Genomic DNA, 17,663 nt, shown 5'->3' with positions numbered 1-17,663 from the left:
GCCTGTATTAGTTAGCAGGGGAAACATGGAGATAAGTTTGGATATATTTTTCCTTCTAATCCTATTTGTCAAAAATTCTTCTGTTCATGAATCTGATAGTATAGACTAACACTGCACAGTACTTGTGGAGACACATCATGCCTCAACACTGAAGCCATCGTTATTGTGTTAGTTTGCAGTAGCACTATGCTTAATGAGAGAGATTAAGAATAAATGTGGCAGCATAAAGCCAGATGTCTGTGAGGTGCCATGGGCCATCAGCAGTAAAACTGCATTCCTGCATGATCTGTATTCCTTGTGCACTAGTATATTCCTCATACAACCATTACCATCGAGCCAGATAACTCATCCACATTCAATGATTACAGTAGAGCATTATCAGGAATAACCCCAGGTGTACTTCAAGGAGGTGCCAATCTATCGCAAAAGGAGAGCAATATCAGAAAACTGCAACATTAGACTATTTTGCTGAACAGCAAAAGGGCCTTCCTATAGACAAGCTTAGCAAAGCTGTGATCAAAATTCTGCAGTTGTGCCAGTTTTGTCTGAGGTGTCCATGAAGTAGGTGCGAAAGATCAGGTTGAAGCATTTCTAACCACCTCCAACCAGAAGGACTATGGACAATTTATCTTGGCCTCCGCCTGAAGTCCTCACCAACTCAGAAGCCAGCCAATTCATTTATTCCATGTGATGTGTAGGAATGGCCAAATGCGACAAAGGTTATGGGGTCTGACAATATCCCAGTTGGAAAGCTGAAGGCCTGTGCTCCAGAACTAGCAGTGTCTCAAACCAAACCGTTCTTGTACAACATCACTAACATCTGCTTGAAAAAATGGAAGATTATTTGGGTACAGCCTGTTCTTTGCACAAAGTAGGTCAAATCCAATCCAACCAATTACCACACATTAGTCGGCCCTCATTTGTAACCACTGATGGGAAGGTATCATCAATTGTGCCGAGAGGCCCAGAGCCTTCCAACACTAAGTTTCATCGTTAATTGATCTGTAAATCAGTTTTCTACCACTTCCATCCTCTCAGACACTTTTATTCCCTCTTTTGGACTTGAGAGTGAGGAAATTAGCTGCATATATATCTTGGGATTCTCAAGATAGCATGGGTTTTCATGAAGGGTACTTTGTGTGTGTCCCAGATCTCTCATTCCACAATACTCTTAACAATTGTCACTAAAATCTTTTATCTGCTGAATCTGGCAAAAAGCCCTAGTTCTGTATCATAGACTATAATTGTGCATCATTTGTCTCACTATTGATCTCATTATTGATCTAGCTTGGCTGGGTTTGTATAATAAAGTTTAATTAAAGAAATTCATTGCAGCACTGTGTGTGGTTCACACAATATTGATACTTCATTTTATTTAAGGTCTCAGCAGCAGGTCAGCACGGAAAGAAGCCTACGACCTTGCTTTCCTGCAACAGGGTGTCCTACCATCTTCCGCCTGGCATGTCAGCAATTCACATTGAATTTACTGAATACTATTTCCCTGACAGTAAAGAGTTTCCTGGTAAGATTTTGATAAATAATTTCTTATTATATTATAATCACTATATCTATTATTATTATTGTTTATTAATTATCCATACATAATATAAAGTCATCTTTTCATATCCTCATCGTAGCAGAGAAGCTGATACTTAACAGCAATTAGTGACGCAAAGAAACTGGGTCATTCAGTCAGTGTGGCAACTGAAATAAACACTGGAATCCATGTAAATTCTTTTTAATGGAGTTCAGTTTTTATCTGTTGTCTTAGTCTGCTGTATTTTCTTTTATTTCAGTAATATGTTGTATGTATTTGGAATGCAACAATTTTACTTTCTCCACATTTCATAGAATGGTAGCATGATGTGACACTTTGTGCATGTGCTGCTTCTTTGGAAAAAGCTCTATAGCTGGTTACAATATCCTGGCCTTACCCATACCTTGGCTATTTATTATATTTTGGCAAATAGCTTGAGGTACAAACTTGTAGAATTAGAGAACCACAGAACAGCTGCAGCATAGTGAGAGACTATTTGAACGACAAATTCTTTCCTTTCACGTACTGAACCTTTTAAATGTTATATTTGAATCCGCTTTCACAATTATCCCTGCAGTGCATTCCAGACTCAAATCACTTATTGTGTTCAAGATTTTCCTTTCTTCACCTTCATTCTATACCCCCTGGATTTTGACCCTTCTGCCAATGGGAAGAGTTACTCTTTATCTACTGCCTTTATCCTTCATGAATTTAAATATCTTTATCAGATTCCCTGCATCCATCTCTGTTCCAGGAGAATAACCCCAGTTTCTCCAGCTTTCTTTAATCAATTCATTCTTGCCCAAGCAACAGCCAATTCTATCCCTAATTATTGTTTCTAGAACTTTTCCCACCACCTAACTTTTAATTGGTTATCAGTTACTTGGTTTATTCCTTTTTTTTTTGAATAATGGTGTAACCTTACAATTTTCTGGTGCTGGGCACAGTCCTTGGAACTGGACCAAGTAATTTATACACTTTTTTTTTTAAGTGCAGCCACCCTTCCTAGTACAACCATTGTCAATTTTTAGCCCATTGAAGTTCTCATCTCTCCACTTCCTCTTCCAAGACTCCCATCAGCAGCATCTTCCTTGTTAAAGACTGATATACTGCTCTGTGGTTGTCAGAGGGTAAAAACAACCATTCCGGAAAACCGGGCAGTGTTTCCAGTCTGAACTAATATTTGGACATTGCAAAGATATGGCCTTTGAAGTTCTCTGGGAATATTAAGGAAGTATAAGGAAGGTAATTGATAATGACTTAATTCAAGGAATGATTCTCCAGGATTTATTGATCACAAGATGAACCAAACAAGCATGAAAAATGGGATAATACCTCAAAGTAACTTTCTCCTAGGTTCACTAAACAGCACTGATAAATTGCGAAGTGAGTTTGCTTTACTCAAGCTGAAAGCAGTAAAATAGTGGCCATCAGGTTGTAAATTCAAAGTTGAGTTTATTGTCATAGGCAAAAGTACATGTATGCAGGTTGTAGTAAGATGAGAAAAATCTGGGTCCAGTCTAAGACAATTTCAAGGGCATTCAAGAGCACAAGAGCCAGCTATTACAATAAGAAGTGATAAGAAGCATAGGTTAAAACAGTGAAATACCTAAATCATCAGACCTGATTCCCACATGGAAGATGAGGTCCTTGTTTAAACTGTCAGGAGCAATCGATTCCCTGCTCATCTGCTGTTCCTGTTTGGGATCAGTACCAATAACTTGGATGGTGTGCAGTTGATGAAGGAAAATGGTGATGAAACTGTGGCAGTCGATAGTCCAGCTGTAACAGAATGAAGATGGATGAAATGCGTTGCATTGGCTCTTGGTCTAACACAGTACTGTTTCATTGGAGGATATCAGAAGAAATAGGAGGGACATGGATTTTGGAAATAGGATTTAACTCCTTACCAAATTCTGGAACAGTATGAGAATCTGGGATCATAGAGAACTAGGACCAACCCAAGTGAGGAGGGACTCTGAGTCTGTGAACCAAAGAACAAAGGCAAGTCATAAGTCTGACAGAGATTGATCACTTTGTGTCTTGAAGAGTAGTATACTGTGCAAGGTGTTGGTGCTTGTATGTTGCCTTTGCTTTTAAGAGCTTGAATACAATAAAATGTATCTTTCACTGCTTGTCAGTGGTGGGTCTCTAATATAACTGTGAAATAGGCACAACTAGCCATGTTCTCTGCTTTCTACAATAAAATAGTGCCAAAGGCTGACTATCAACTTGTTCCACTGAGTATTCTTCAGAATTAAATTAACCCTATTCCTGTGCTCTTTCTCTATAGTCCTGCATTTGCCCTCCCAAATATTTATCTAGTTCTTTGAAAGTTGTTGTTATTATTATATATACTTCCAACAGCTTTTAAGACAATGCATTCCAGATTACCATAACTAGCAGTGCTCTTTAAAAATAATTCTCCTCAAAGTTGTTTGTCGTATGCACAGGTGCAATGAAAAACTTAATTGCAGCAGCATCACAGCCACATAGCAGCATTCACAAGAAAAACATAAATTTAACATAAATTATACACAATTTTTACAAGTAAACACAATTAGAACAGGGAAAAAAAAACAAAGTCCATTTTAGTGCAAAGTGATCAGAGTGGTCATAGTGTTGCTAAACTCCAGTAGTGATTCGTGCTTTGCCAGTTGGTTCAAGAACTGAATGGTTGAAGGGAAGTATCTGTCCTTAAACCTGTTGGTGTAGAAATTTGGCTTCTGTACCTCCTGCCCAATGGTAGCTGCGAGAAGATGGCATGGCCCGGATATTGGGGATCTTTGATGGATGTTGCCACCTTGAGGCAGCACCTCCTTGTAGATACTACCGATGGTAGGGAGGGATGTGCCCATGATGTATTGGGCTGAGTCTACTACTCCTCATCTTGCCTGTGCTACTTTTATCATATATCGTAAATCTTTGCTTTCTGGTTACTGATCTGCCACTGGGATTTGTTCCTGAATTATTTAAAAATGTACTATTTCAGACTCCACTGTATTAAATTGCATCTGCCATGCAGCTTCCCATTTATACGAACTGTCTAAATCTTGTGACCAGTTGCTTAATTTCCTGGGCAAATTTCAAGCCATTGCAGTTTTCATAAGCAATGGAAAATAATCCCTTAAATTAAGGATGAGTGAAGATAATTTGCCAGCTATTTATGAATTATTAGATTTTGTGAATTGTTTTGAGCAGTCAGTAGTTAATTTTTCTGTACCACTGTGATATGGCCTTGTTAGTTTGGGGGGTAGAGTAGGGACTGAAATGGAAACAAATACAACTCTCTCAAATTCGAAGATGCTTTTCCATTTAAAGACAAGTCATTGCCTATTGAATCAAGTGGTTGAATTCCAATGGAAAAAGATGTTTGTGCTGTCACTGTTACGATAAAGAATTCCTAATTTCAACAATGTTATAGATAATAGTGATCAAATTGTATTAGCAATTATTTGTGAAAGCTTGCTTTTCTTTCATTAGATAATCTAGGTGTAGGCAAAAGATCTGTGCTGATTAAAATTTACATTTTCCCTTTCAAGAAATTTCCATGTTGCACTTTTGTACTTCAATGTCCAAAGTGGGAGTTGGAATCGACCTTTCTCTTTATTCTGGTTTGGAAAAGCCTGTTTGTTTGGTTTGCATCACAATCAAGTCCAAAATCAAAGAGTGAATTGGGTCTGAGAAATAACAACTTGTGTTTTGATCAAATTAGAGGATGGGGGTGGGGGGGGGGTGATTTTAAACTTCCTGTCTGCTCCCCAAGGCTCCGGGATAAACATTAGTATGCTGCTTAATCTCACCCTTCTGGAGTAATATTCCACAATTTAGATCTACAATGGTGTATGAATGTCATATTTATTCAAAAGTGACTGTCTGTGACCAGTTGACTAAAATTTATCCTGTATGTTCTTAACTATGACTGTTTCCAATTAAATGTTTCATTCCTTGTTTCTACTTCACTTTCTTCTCTGCTTGCAGTGCCTTGCCCTAATCTTTATGTGAAGTTGAATGCCTTGCAATTTACATTGGATCCAGTGAGTATGCTATGGGTGAACTCCTTCTCTTTGGACCTTTATCAGACCCTTCAGCAGTTCAAAGCCATCTATAAATTGAATAATTCTGTGAAAGTGGATGAACATGTTGACTTTTGCATGAATGGACTCATGTTGAAGGTTAGTCATTGCCTAAGGTTGTATTTAATAATTTAGAATGCATTCATGTTTTATAGGGGATGTGTGATAAAGATAGAGGGGTATGATTTTTGTCTTTGTTTAAGTAGAAAGCACATGACCACTTCTGAAAGAAGGGGATGCAATTCAGTTATGCCAAACTCTGAACCCTATCTACAGTCCAATTAGTAGATTGCAAAATGTGTAAAGAGAAAACACTTAATATCACATTCTTTTATTGAAGTTCTATAATTAAACTTTAATAAGCACAGCCTTTATCTACAATGCACTAGCTCTCAATATTCAACACCTTACATGTACCATATACCAAATCCTTCAGTTCACTGAATAGTATTGTGTAAATATATTGGGTAAATAAAATTTTTTTTTAATGCACATTAGTGAATTCTGCCATATTTTTGTCATTTATATCAATGTTCAGAAAGCAAGCATGTTACTTTCAAGTTCTGAGTTCCTTGGTATAAATTCAGTTCACAATAAGATATAAGCAAATGTAATTCTCATCTTGTCTCCGTTCTTTTGCCTCTAACTTTTAAAATTTAAGTACTTTGCTTACTGACCTGTGTTTGGCTACTGACCTTTCTGATACTTGAAATAGTTAATCATTTACTCTGTCAAAGCTAGCCGTCACTTTGAACATATTGGTCAAGTCTCCTCTTGGCTTTTATTTTAAGAACACAAAAGGTTATTTTTTAAGATAAGATATAAGATATCTTTATTAGTCACATGTACATTGAAACACAGTGAAATGCATATTTTGCGTAGTGTTCTGGGGGCAGCCAGCGAGTGTCACCACGCTTCTGGCGCCAACATAGCCTGTCCACAACTTCCTAACCTGTACGTCTTTGGAATGTGGGAGGAAACCGGAGCACCCAGAGGAAACCCACGCAGAAACTTCTATGTACTACATAGAAGAGTACAGCACAGGAGCAGGGCATTCGGCCCACCATATCTGCGCTGACCAGGATGCCACTATAACTAATCCCATCTGCCTGCACGTAGTTCTTATCCCTCTATTCCCTGCCTGTTCATATGTCAATCTAAATGCCTCTTAAATGTTGTCATTGTATCTGCTTCTACCACCTCCCCTTGCAGGTGTTCCAAGTGTCTACTACTCTGTGTAAAAACAAAATTTTCTTTGCACATCTCCATTAAACTTTTCCCCTCTCACCTTAGAGCTATGCCCTCTAGTATTTGACATTTCTACCCTGGGAAAAAGTCCCTATCTATGCCTCTCATGATTTTATATACTTCTATCAAGTCACCCCTCACCTTCCGATGCTTCAGAAAAAACAACCCAAGTCTGTCCAACCTCTCCTAATAGCAAAAACTCTCCTATCCAGGCAACATCCTGGTGAACCTCTTGTGCATCCTCTCCAAAGCCTCCATATTCTTCTTGTACTGCGGCAACCAAAACTGCACACCATACTCTGAATGTGGCCTAATCAGAGTTTTGTACAGCTGTAACATGACTTCCCGACTTTATGCTAAATGCCCAACCGATGAAGGTAAGCGTGCTGTTTGCCGCCTTTACCACCTTGTCCACTTGTGTTGCCTCTTTCAGGGAGCTATGGACTTACAATGTGCCTTTGTGTTCTACTGATGTTCAAAATTTGTTTCATTCTATAATTTGATGCACAAAACAGTTATAGATTTTATTTTTTTTTATCTCTCTTTATCTTGTAGCTGGTAATTCCAGTGGACCAGAAGGTAATGGCTCATCCAGACAAGCCACAATACCTTACCATTCAGACTTCAGATGTTGTGGCTACGAACACACGACACTCCCCGAATTGCAAGCACTCTGATCTCCAAATGATGCTAAAAGCCTTTAAAGACTCTGAATTCTTTCATGTGTCTTATAAGGAGTTCCCCAAATCTGTAGACAGTTTTGATGTGCTTCAAGGTGTATTTTTTCATCATGCTTATGAGCAACAAATTAATCTAGACAGAATTTGCACTCAGAAGAACTTTGGCCATGATGCATTAAAAGCGTCATCAGCTGCAGACATGTGGTCACTCCATTTTTCTCAACTCTGGTTGGACTTTGAAGGTATAGAGAGCTCAAAAGACAAGCCTTTCAGTTTTGTGGATGCATTTCCTCTTTCCATATGGGTATCTCAACCATCCAAGGCACAATCAAGTTATTCAACATCTGCATACACTACTAATTTAGAAGATTGCAAAAGTAGTGTGGGTCATAAATTTGGTATGCACAGCTGCACAGAGCCCTTTGGAAATGGGCTGCAGGATTTCATGGCCACGCAAACACTCAGATCTTCTGAAGGAATCGATGCACATCTGACCACTCAACAGGCAAGAGTGAAAGAATCCAACAGAAAGGATGACTCTGAGGCAGACGTTCACGTTCTTGTGTATAGCACTGCCCATGTGAAAGCACGCATGAACCACTACCATTACCTTGTGTTACTGCGGCTAAAGGAATGCTTTGCTCAGCTACAGGACGACTTGACTCAGGATAGGGAAAGGTTGACTAAGAATACTGTTAACTCTGGTAGTACTTGTATCGGATTGTTGATTAATAGTGCTGAAATTGCTTTACTGCTCCATCCTGTTCCAACCACAGATTGCGATGTACAATCCCAAAACTCTGAAAGCACAAGCCTTGCTGAGTCTGAGCTTTCACTTTCTGATAGTAGAGAAAGATTGGCTGAGGAGGACAAGCCTTTGGACAGAACAACAAGTGATCAGCTGGACAATACCATCAGTTCTATGCATGATAGTGGAATTCACAATGGGGACTCAAGTACGGTTACCTTATTGGACTATGGAGTTTCAGCACAAGATGGAACTGTTGTGAGTGGTGCTCCCTTTTCTAATGCTGACACAGTGACAAATCAATCATCTGAAAAAGGACCTGTGGAAGAAGCATATGAAGCAGTAGAGTCACTTGTCACTGAGATTCCTGAAGATACCAATGATCACTGCATCCCAAACACCACTTTAGAAAAGAGCGAGTCCTTGACTTTGAATCCACAAAAGAGTAGGGCATCAGACAATATTGCACAGATGGACCTTGCTCCTTTTGGGGATGTTGGTGTGGATTCAACTCCATTGAGTGTATCAAAGGATGTGGCTAAAGAAGCTCTGCTTATGACTGTGGATTTAACTAAAGAAGCTGTTTCTCTCACAAAAGATGCTTTCAGTCTCAGCAAGGAGAAGATGGCTAACACTATGCAAAAGATGCTTTCTCTGTCATCCTCTAGGTATGAAAATTTGCTATAGGTGGTAAATGATGCCTTAGTTTCTTTTAAATGTTATCAACTGAGACTGCACAAAGGTAAATTAAGTCAGCTTTTTGGTGAAAGGGTAAACTGTCTCCCCCTTCCTCTCAATACGAAAGCATGTTGGGAGGGAAGAAACAGTTTTGATTGTGCAATGGCTTTGTTGCTGTAAAAACTCTAGAAATGACAGGATCAGCTTTAATTCTTTGGTGTGAATTTGTTTTAGCTCCCCACCACCCCCCCCCCCCCCAAAGATTAGCAAGCTGTGCATAACAGTTTGTAAAAACACCTTAAAGTTTTTTTTTAAATATTCCATTAATTTTCACCAAGTACTGGTGTCCGTGCCATTATGGTACCAAATCATATTTAACATGGGGAATCGTATGAGCGTGTTGCATCTCCCTTCTAATAAATTTCTAAGAGCAATTGCCTGCCCGAATGTTTATTTAAACCTTAGTGTAGAGCTTGGCTTTTACTATTAGTGGAAGTATTTAATGCTGTATGGAGAACTTGTCCCTAAGTTTTGATTGACTCAATTCTGTCATGTAAAATCAACTGTAAGACGGTGCTCTGCAGCAGTCTAGAGACTTAATGGCATGCATGTTCATCTCCACTTAAATCCATGTAGTTGTATTGCATGAAAAGCACAGATTTCAAAAATTGGTTTGATTGATTTAGTTTCTGTTTTTGCATCACCACAGTATGTTGAAACCAGAGGTTTTCTGACCAGTTACATGCTCTCATGTAATTTCATTATGGTTCACATGCATTATAAACACCATCTTTGGATTGATAACTGTGCTGTCCTTGATCACACGTGTGAACAACATCCTTTCTTCAAAGAAATAGTGCAAAAGGATCTTTAGTCTGTCTGACATATGACTCCAACATCAAGATTTTAAAAAAGAATGTGGAACATAATTTCTCTTACATTCAAATTTATTTGATCTTTAATTCAGCCAGTGTTCGGAGAATTTATTCCACAGTTCATATTTTAAATAAAACAATTCTTAGATGCTCGATTTAATTTATCATGGCCAATTTTAAGTTTTTTTTATATTTTGTTAGATTAATCTGGAGAAAGTTCAGAGAAATATCAGAGGTAAAGAACACTGGATGAATAATGCCCACAGAATGCCAGGAATTGGTTCTTGTGTCTAAAAATGGCTGGATTATTTGTAGATGTGGTTTGATAAGTGTTCCTTTGCTTGTTCTGATTTTGCACACTGAAATGACAAAGGAAAGAATGCATTTTGAGATCTCACCATGTCCCAGTGCATTTAGTTAAATGCTTCCTTGTAATGTGGAAATTTTATATGCAAGATATTGTAACTTATATCATTTAGTTTAAGGTGTAACTATGGACCAAGTGATCTAAGGGAGTTCATTTGGATTGAAAGGAATGGAATTTCTGTCTACTTCCTGGGGATTTGGTGTCTCAATACAACCTCTTATCTGAAAGATGGCACTTCCAACAGTGCAGTACTCCTTCAGTACATTAGAACTGTAATTAAGACACTTAGTTATTTTTGTGGGAAAGTCAAATTATCAGTGCCTTGAATAGTGATTGGGGAAGCAGCTCAGCTTGCTGAAGAGTTATTTGGCATTTTTGATCCTCTGTAACCAGAGGCATTGTTACTTCAGTTTTGAGAACTAATAAGGGGAATTTTCAAGCAAATGTTTGTGTATCACTTAATTATTTGAGCGCACTACCATTTAGACACAGCATAATTCTACTACTATGGCAAAACTTAATTGCTCACAAACTTAAATAGGATTTTGTGTGAAATATCTGGCCAGAGTAAGCCAAATGAAAATACTAATCCACCATTTGGTTTCTGCACTAAAAATGGTACTGAATAACTTCTGAGCTCTGCTTAAGTGGCAGAAAATAACATATTAACCAACCATTTAATTTGGCCTTAAAGCTGTGAATTGAAGAAAGAGTGAAACTGTGCAAAAAGAGGTCCATCTTCAGAATAAAAGCCACAGCATAGTACTTGATTTCCGTGGTGCTTTAAGACTGCTTTAAGTTCACCTTTTGTTTCTATTTGGTAACTTTGAACCATAATTCAGCAGTGATAGACGTGTCTTTTGATTCAGGCAGCAAAGATTCCACTTAGTTATGATTCTGTTCCCTTTGGTCCACTAATACAATGAAAAGTAGATTTTTCACAATCTATTATGGGTAACCTATTTAGCCTGAGAGAGTAAAAGGCATATCAACTGTGACAATCAGAGGCACTTTGTTACCTCGGAAAATGGAGTTTGGTGAGAGAGGTTTAATTAGTCTGGTTGAACAGGACAACCTTTGCATAACAGCCCAAGAGAATGTCTCCTGCTCCTTGTCAGATTAGCCCAAACATACGAGGTCCAAAGAAGTATATGTTTTGACAGGGACAACTATACCGATGGCAAATTTCTACCATTTAATGCAGAGAAGCCAAGCTGGCAGACGATCTTCTGCAAAAACCACTGGAGTTGTCACCACATGAACAGCTTGAGCAACTTTAGGTGATTTGGTGGTTAATAAGATTGCAGATGACCTAAAATAGGTGGTGTCATAAGTAGTGAAAATGTTCGTCAAGAATTGCAGCAAGAACTTGATCAGCTGGGTAAGTGTGCTGAGGAATGGCAAAAGCAGTTTAATTCGGGTAAGTGAGGTGCTGCGTTTTGGGAAATCGAACCAGTGTAGGACTTTCATAGGGTACGGTTGGGCTCTGGGGAGTGTTATAGAACAGACGGACCTAGGAGTACTAAGTACATGGTTCCCTGAAAGTGGCATCACAAGGTGGTGATAAAGGCTTTTGGCAGCTGGCCTTCATCAATTTGGGCATTGAATATAGAAGTTTGGATGTTAAGTTGCAGTTGTGCATGACTTTGGTGAGGCTGCGTTTGGAATATTGTGTTCAGTTTTGGTCACCTTGCTATAGGAAAGATGCTATTAAGCTGGAAAGAGTGCAGAAAAGATTACAAGGATATTGCCAGGATTTGAGGGACTGGGTTATAGGGAGAGGTTGAAGAGGCTAAGACTTTATTCATTGGACCATAGGAGAATGAGGGGTCATCTTATAGAGGTGTATAAAATCACGAGGGGCATAGACAGGATGCATGCACGCAGTCTTTCTCCCAGGACTGGGGAATCAAGAACCAGGGGACATAGGTTTATGGGGAGAGGGGAAAGATTTAATAGGAACCGGAGGGGCAACCTTTTCCACCCAGTGTGTGGTTTATATAGGGAAAGAGCTGCCGGAGGAAGTGGTTGAGGCTGGTACATTAACAACATTTTTTTTAAAAAACACTTGGACAGGTACGTGGAGGGATAGAGGGATAGGAAAGGTTTAGAGGGATATGGGCCAAACACAGGCAAATGGGACTAGTTAAGATAGGCATCTTGGTTGTTATGGACTATTTGGGCTGAAGGACCTGTTTCCGTGCTGTGTGACTGATTCTTTGCCTTCCCATCAAGGAAGTACTTGGCGACTGCTCTGCATCACTACACAGCAGCGAAATCCAGATAGTGCCTTAACTCAGTGGTGTCCTATTTTGAAAGTTTCAGTGACAGAATCATTCATTACCATTTAATTTGACCGAATAATTAATGAATAGTTTTTAGAACAGTTCAACAAAATGTCTCTACATCCTGCAGTCAGAGATTGCGAAGACTGTTTGGACTTTTGTTTTTCCCCATCGGGCAGGATGACAGTGCCACCATGTGGTTATACTGAATTATGATCTTCTCTACCAAAAAAATACAAGCTTGTACTTGTGCATTAAATGTAGTAAAAAGTTAAAAACACTTCAAAGGAGCGTTTCCAAGACACAATTTGACATCGAACCACACATTATGAATAATTATTAAAAACTTTGTTCAATTTTTCAGTTCATGTCTCCAATTTCTTTCCACATCCCAAAGACATGCTGATTGGCAGGTTAATTGGCTGCTGTAAATTGCCCCAGTATAGGTAGGTGATAGGTGAATCAGTGTTGAGTTGATGGGCAGGTAGGAGAGAACAGGTTTCTGGGGAAACAATCTGAATGGGCTTGTTCTGGCTTTTTGGGGTGGCAAGGTGCTGCTGGTAGAGCTGCTGCCTTATGGTTCCAGCAGCTCGGGTTCAGTCCAGACCTCAGGTGCTATCTATAAGGACACTGTATGTTCTCCATGTGAAAATATGGGTTTCCTCTGGGTGCTCCATTTTTCTCTCACATCCCAAAGACCAAGGTTTTTAAGTAAATTGCTCCTAGTGTGTGGGTGAGTGGTTGAATCTGGGAGGAATTAATGGAACTGTGGGGGAGAACAAAATAGGGTCAATGTAATTTGGTGTTTGATGGACAATGTGGACTTGGTTGGCCAAAAGTCCTATTTCCATGCTCTATGATGTCCTAAATAGAGGGAGCTCAAGTTCATAGTTTCTGTCGTCTATTTTAGTTGAAGGGCATTTAGTTATAAGATTCTGAGGGAGATTTTGAAAGAAAGCTGTGCGAACATTTCCTTTGGTGGGAGAATCAAGAAATAGAAAGACATTAATCTTAGGATATGGAATCATGGAAATACACAAGGAGCAATCTGTTATGAAGTTTGTCATTCTTTGGAAGTTTCTACCGCTGTGGGCTATGGTACCTATGTCATTATTGTCAATTATTCTAATGGATGGGTTAGCTGTACTGTAAGAGTGTTATGGGAATTGAGTGGAAAGTGGAGTTGAGGGCAAAAATCAGATCGATCATTATGTTTCAGTGACCTGTAGTTTATTTCTCCTATCTTTCATGTCTTTAGGTCAGCAGAAAATAGTTCCAGGTACTACACCTTAAGAAGGGTACACTGGTCTTGGAAGGAGGTAGTGCAACATTAGTTTGCAGAATGGTATTTTGACCATGTGTGGAGAGATCACACACACTATGGTTGTACTTCCTGGAGTGCACAAGATTTAAGTAAGGAGGATACTGACAGTGAAGATGGAGCAAAATTGTCTCCACTGTTTGGGAACTCTAGGAATAAGGAACATTGCCCACTATGGCCGTAGTCATTACCTTGGTAATTTTGTTACACTGCTCACGAATCATTGCAAGTTAATATACAGGTCCAGCAGGCAGTTGGGAAGCAAGCAGTATGTTGACCTTCATTGCAAGAGGACTTGTGTACAAGACTCTGGTGAGACTGTGTCTGGAATATTGTGTACTTGTCTGGTGTCTCTTCCTAAGGAACAATTTACTTGTGCAGCAAAAGTTCATCATGTTGATTCCTGGGATGGCAGGTTTGTTGTGTAAGGAGGTGTTACGTAGCCTAGGTTAATGCTCTTGAAAGTTGAAACCCTTAGAAGAATGAGTGGTGACCTCACTAAACATACAATAGGTGTGTGGTTCTTGATGGGATAAGTGTAAAGTTGATGTTTTTCTTATCTGGAGTGTTTAGAACTAGGGATCATAGTCTTGAAATGTTATCACCCAGTTGGTTGTGAATCTTTGGAATTCTGTACCCATTGTGGGCTGTAGAATATTGATACAGGCAGACTAGAGACACGGATCAGTAGATTTTTAGATGTTAAGGAAATCGAGGGATGTGGGCTTAGTGCAGGAAAATGGCACTGAGATGAATGAGCAGCCATGATTTTATTGAATGGCAGAGCGGTTCTTCTGTATGACAGAGGGTGGTGGTGGAAATATACTACAGCATTCTAGCGGCCCATACAAGACAGAGGGTAGTGAGCAATAGGTCTTACTCTGGCTGGAGATGGGTGACTAGTGGTGTTCATCAGGGATCCATACTGGGACCTCTGCTGTTTGTGATATATTTAAATGACTTGGATGAAACCATGGCTGGGTGGGTTAGTAAGTTTGCAGATGACACATAGATTGCTGGTGTTGTGGATAGTGTAGAAGGTTGCCAAAGGGTACAGTGGGATATAGATTAGTTGCAGATTTAAGCAGAGAAATGGCAGATGGAGTTTAATCCAGGCAAATGTAAAATGTTGCACTTTGGGAGATCAAATGTAATGGCAGGACCCTTAAAGGCATTGATGTGCAGAGGGATCTTGAGGTCCAAGTCCAAAGCACTCTAAAAGTGGCCACAGAAGTTGATAGGGTGGTAAAGAAGGTGTATGGCATGTGTGTCTTTATTAATTGAGACATTGAGTTCAAGAGTAAGGAAGTTAAGTTGCACCTTTATAAAACTCTGGTTAGGCCGTATCTGGAATATTGCATTCATTTCTGGTTGCCCTGTTATGGAAAAGATGTGGAAGATTTGGAGAGGGTGCAGAAGAGGTTTACCAGGATGCTACCTGGATTAGGGGGCATGTGCTATAAGGAAAGGTTGGACAAACTAGGGTTGTTCTCTCTAGAGCAGCAGAGGTGAGCAGAGACCTGACAGACGTCTATAAGATTGAGAGGCATAGAAAGAGTAGACAGCCATTATCTTTATCCCAGGGTTGAAATGTCTAATACTAGAGAGCATCCATTTAAAGTGAGAGGCAAAGTTCAAAGGAGGTGAGCGGGCAAGCTTTTTTGTAACTCAGAGTGGTAGGTACCTGGAATGCACTGCCAGGGGTGGTGGTGGAGGCAGATATAATAGAGGTGTTTAAGAGGCTCTTAAACAGGCACACGAATGTACAGAGAATGGAGGGAGATGGACCACGTGCAGGCAGAAGGGATTACTGTAATCGGGTATTAATTAGTTCGGTACAACATCATGGGCCAAAGGGCCTGTCCTGTGCTGTAATGTTCTGTGAGGGACCAAATGGTTTACTATGCTGCCTGTTCTTATGGAGCCAATGCTAGCCTGGGATTTCTCTCTCAGTTCTAAATTGCCTGCTGTTCTGCTCTAGATTCTGCCCTCTGCTGCCTGCATTTAATGATTTGATTTTAGAAGTGGGGAAGATCAAATTACTAACTAATTTGAGCACGCCCCTCAACTCATCCATTCAGTTTAGAACGTAATTGAAAATCAAGTCATATTCCTGCCTATGCAAGAGGTGTGGTCTTGGTTTGCTGAAGCAGGCAAGTGATGCTGGCAATATGTGTATGTGGACTGAGATTTATTTAGCATGTACATTGTTTTCCAGATGTATACTCCACTGATCTGCTGGTGTATGACAAGTTTTCGTTTACAGTCATTATTCCCTATTTGAACCCTGGTGGAATGCTTCTCTCTCCCAAAGGTTGCTTTTGAGCTTGTGAAGGACAACTTGATGCTTTAGAATGCAGCATTGCTATTTCTCACCACTGCCCCTGACTAAAACAAAGTTTCCTTTCTTATTAAAGAGAACAGATCTCCAAAGGTGAAGACAATCTGTCCTCTTCATTATCCAGCACTAAACTGCGATTTTTAAACATGAAACGCACCTCGTCACAGCATTCCTTGGACACTACGTCACTTGATGGCAGCCTGACAGAAGATCAAGTATCTGTAGACAGTGACAGCAGTGAGAAATATGTAATTCTCCTTGAAGCAGGTACGTACTGAGTTTACAAAGAATCCTGATCCACAAATTGAGCATGAGGTATTTGGGGCGAATTTAAAGCCATGCTTTACTATTATTCACTGCTTTGTTTTCATGACTCACGTACAACAGAAAGCCTGAATCAAAGTAACTTCCTGTTTCCATGTGGTTTAGCATAGTTATCTTGGAAGCCTCTGTGGCTAAAACCAATCTGATCCTTTTTAACATAAGAACATTAAAAACAATGGGCACAGGAGTAGGCTGCTCAGCCCCTCAAGTTTCAATATGATCATGGCTGATCTGTCCCAGGCCCCATCTCCTCCCCTGTGCCACTTCCCCATAGTCCTCAATCTTTCAAATACCCCCAATGATCTGTCTTCACAACCCTCTGAGGTAGAGACCTCCAGAGATTTGTCATCCTCTGCAAGAAGTTCACATGCACCTCAATTTCAAATAATTGCCCTTCTAATCTTGCAATAATATCCCCTTGTTCGAGATCGTCCCATGAGTAGAATCATCTTGATATCTACCTATCATGACCCCCATGGATCTTTTGTGTTTCAATAAGATCACTCCTCATTTTCCTAAACTCCAAAGAATATAGATCTAATGTGTTTGGCTGCTCGTGATGGGACAACCCTCTCATCCCAGGAATTAGCCTAATGAATCTCTCTTGAATTGCATCCAATGCCAGTATATCCTCTTCTTTTTAAAAGAGGACCAAGACTGTGCACAGTACTCCAGGTGTGGCCTCACTTTGTACGTTTGTAACAATAATTGTCTATTTCTGAACCCAAACTCATGCCATAAAGGCCAATATGCCACTTCCCTTCCAAACCACTCCTGCTTGCGGACATTTTGGGATGCACGCACAAGAACACGTAGATCCCGCTGTACTTATTTGCCCACTCAATCAACCAGTCTGTATTCTATTGCAGAGTCCAAATATCCTCATTGCAACATGACTTCCCACTTATTTTCATATTATTGGCACACCTGGATACTTTACCTACAGCCCCTTCCTTCAGGTCATTATGTAAGTTGTAAATAATTGAGAGCAAGAATGATCTTTGGGAGATTCCACTGGTTACATTCTTCCATCCCAATAAAGACCCATTTATTCTGACTTTGTTGTCTTTGTGATGATCAATCCATACAAATACTTCCCCTAATACTTGAGCTCTTATCTTGTGCAGCAGCCTTGTATGTGACACCTTGTTTAATGCTTTCAGAAAACCCAAATGCAGTTCAC

General features: G+C 39.8%; 1 protein-coding gene across 2 annotated transcripts in view; it reads left to right on the top strand.

Moving 5' to 3' along the window:
- The window catches only part of bltp3a (bridge-like lipid transfer protein family member 3A), a 102,099-nt gene that overhangs the window by 67,279 nt on the left and 17,157 nt on the right, over positions 1–17,663 (top strand). For both annotated transcript variants that reach the window (XM_052034537.1, XM_052034536.1), the window contains 4 exons: positions 1,381–1,522; positions 5,519–5,712; positions 7,417–8,957; positions 16,233–16,423. In XM_052034537.1, coding sequence (XP_051890497.1) covers positions 1,381–1,522; positions 5,519–5,712; positions 7,417–8,957; positions 16,233–16,423 — 2,068 coding nt within the window. The remainder of the gene's footprint in view (positions 1–1,380; positions 1,523–5,518; positions 5,713–7,416; positions 8,958–16,232; positions 16,424–17,663) is intronic.

This window comes from Pristis pectinata, chromosome 20 (assembly GCF_009764475.1).
Source record: "Pristis pectinata isolate sPriPec2 chromosome 20, sPriPec2.1.pri, whole genome shotgun sequence".
Lineage (NCBI taxonomy): Eukaryota > Metazoa > Chordata > Chondrichthyes > Rhinopristiformes > Pristidae > Pristis > Pristis pectinata.
The sequence above is the reverse complement of the archived record's forward strand: the minus strand, read 5'-3'. Positions and strand labels throughout refer to the sequence as shown.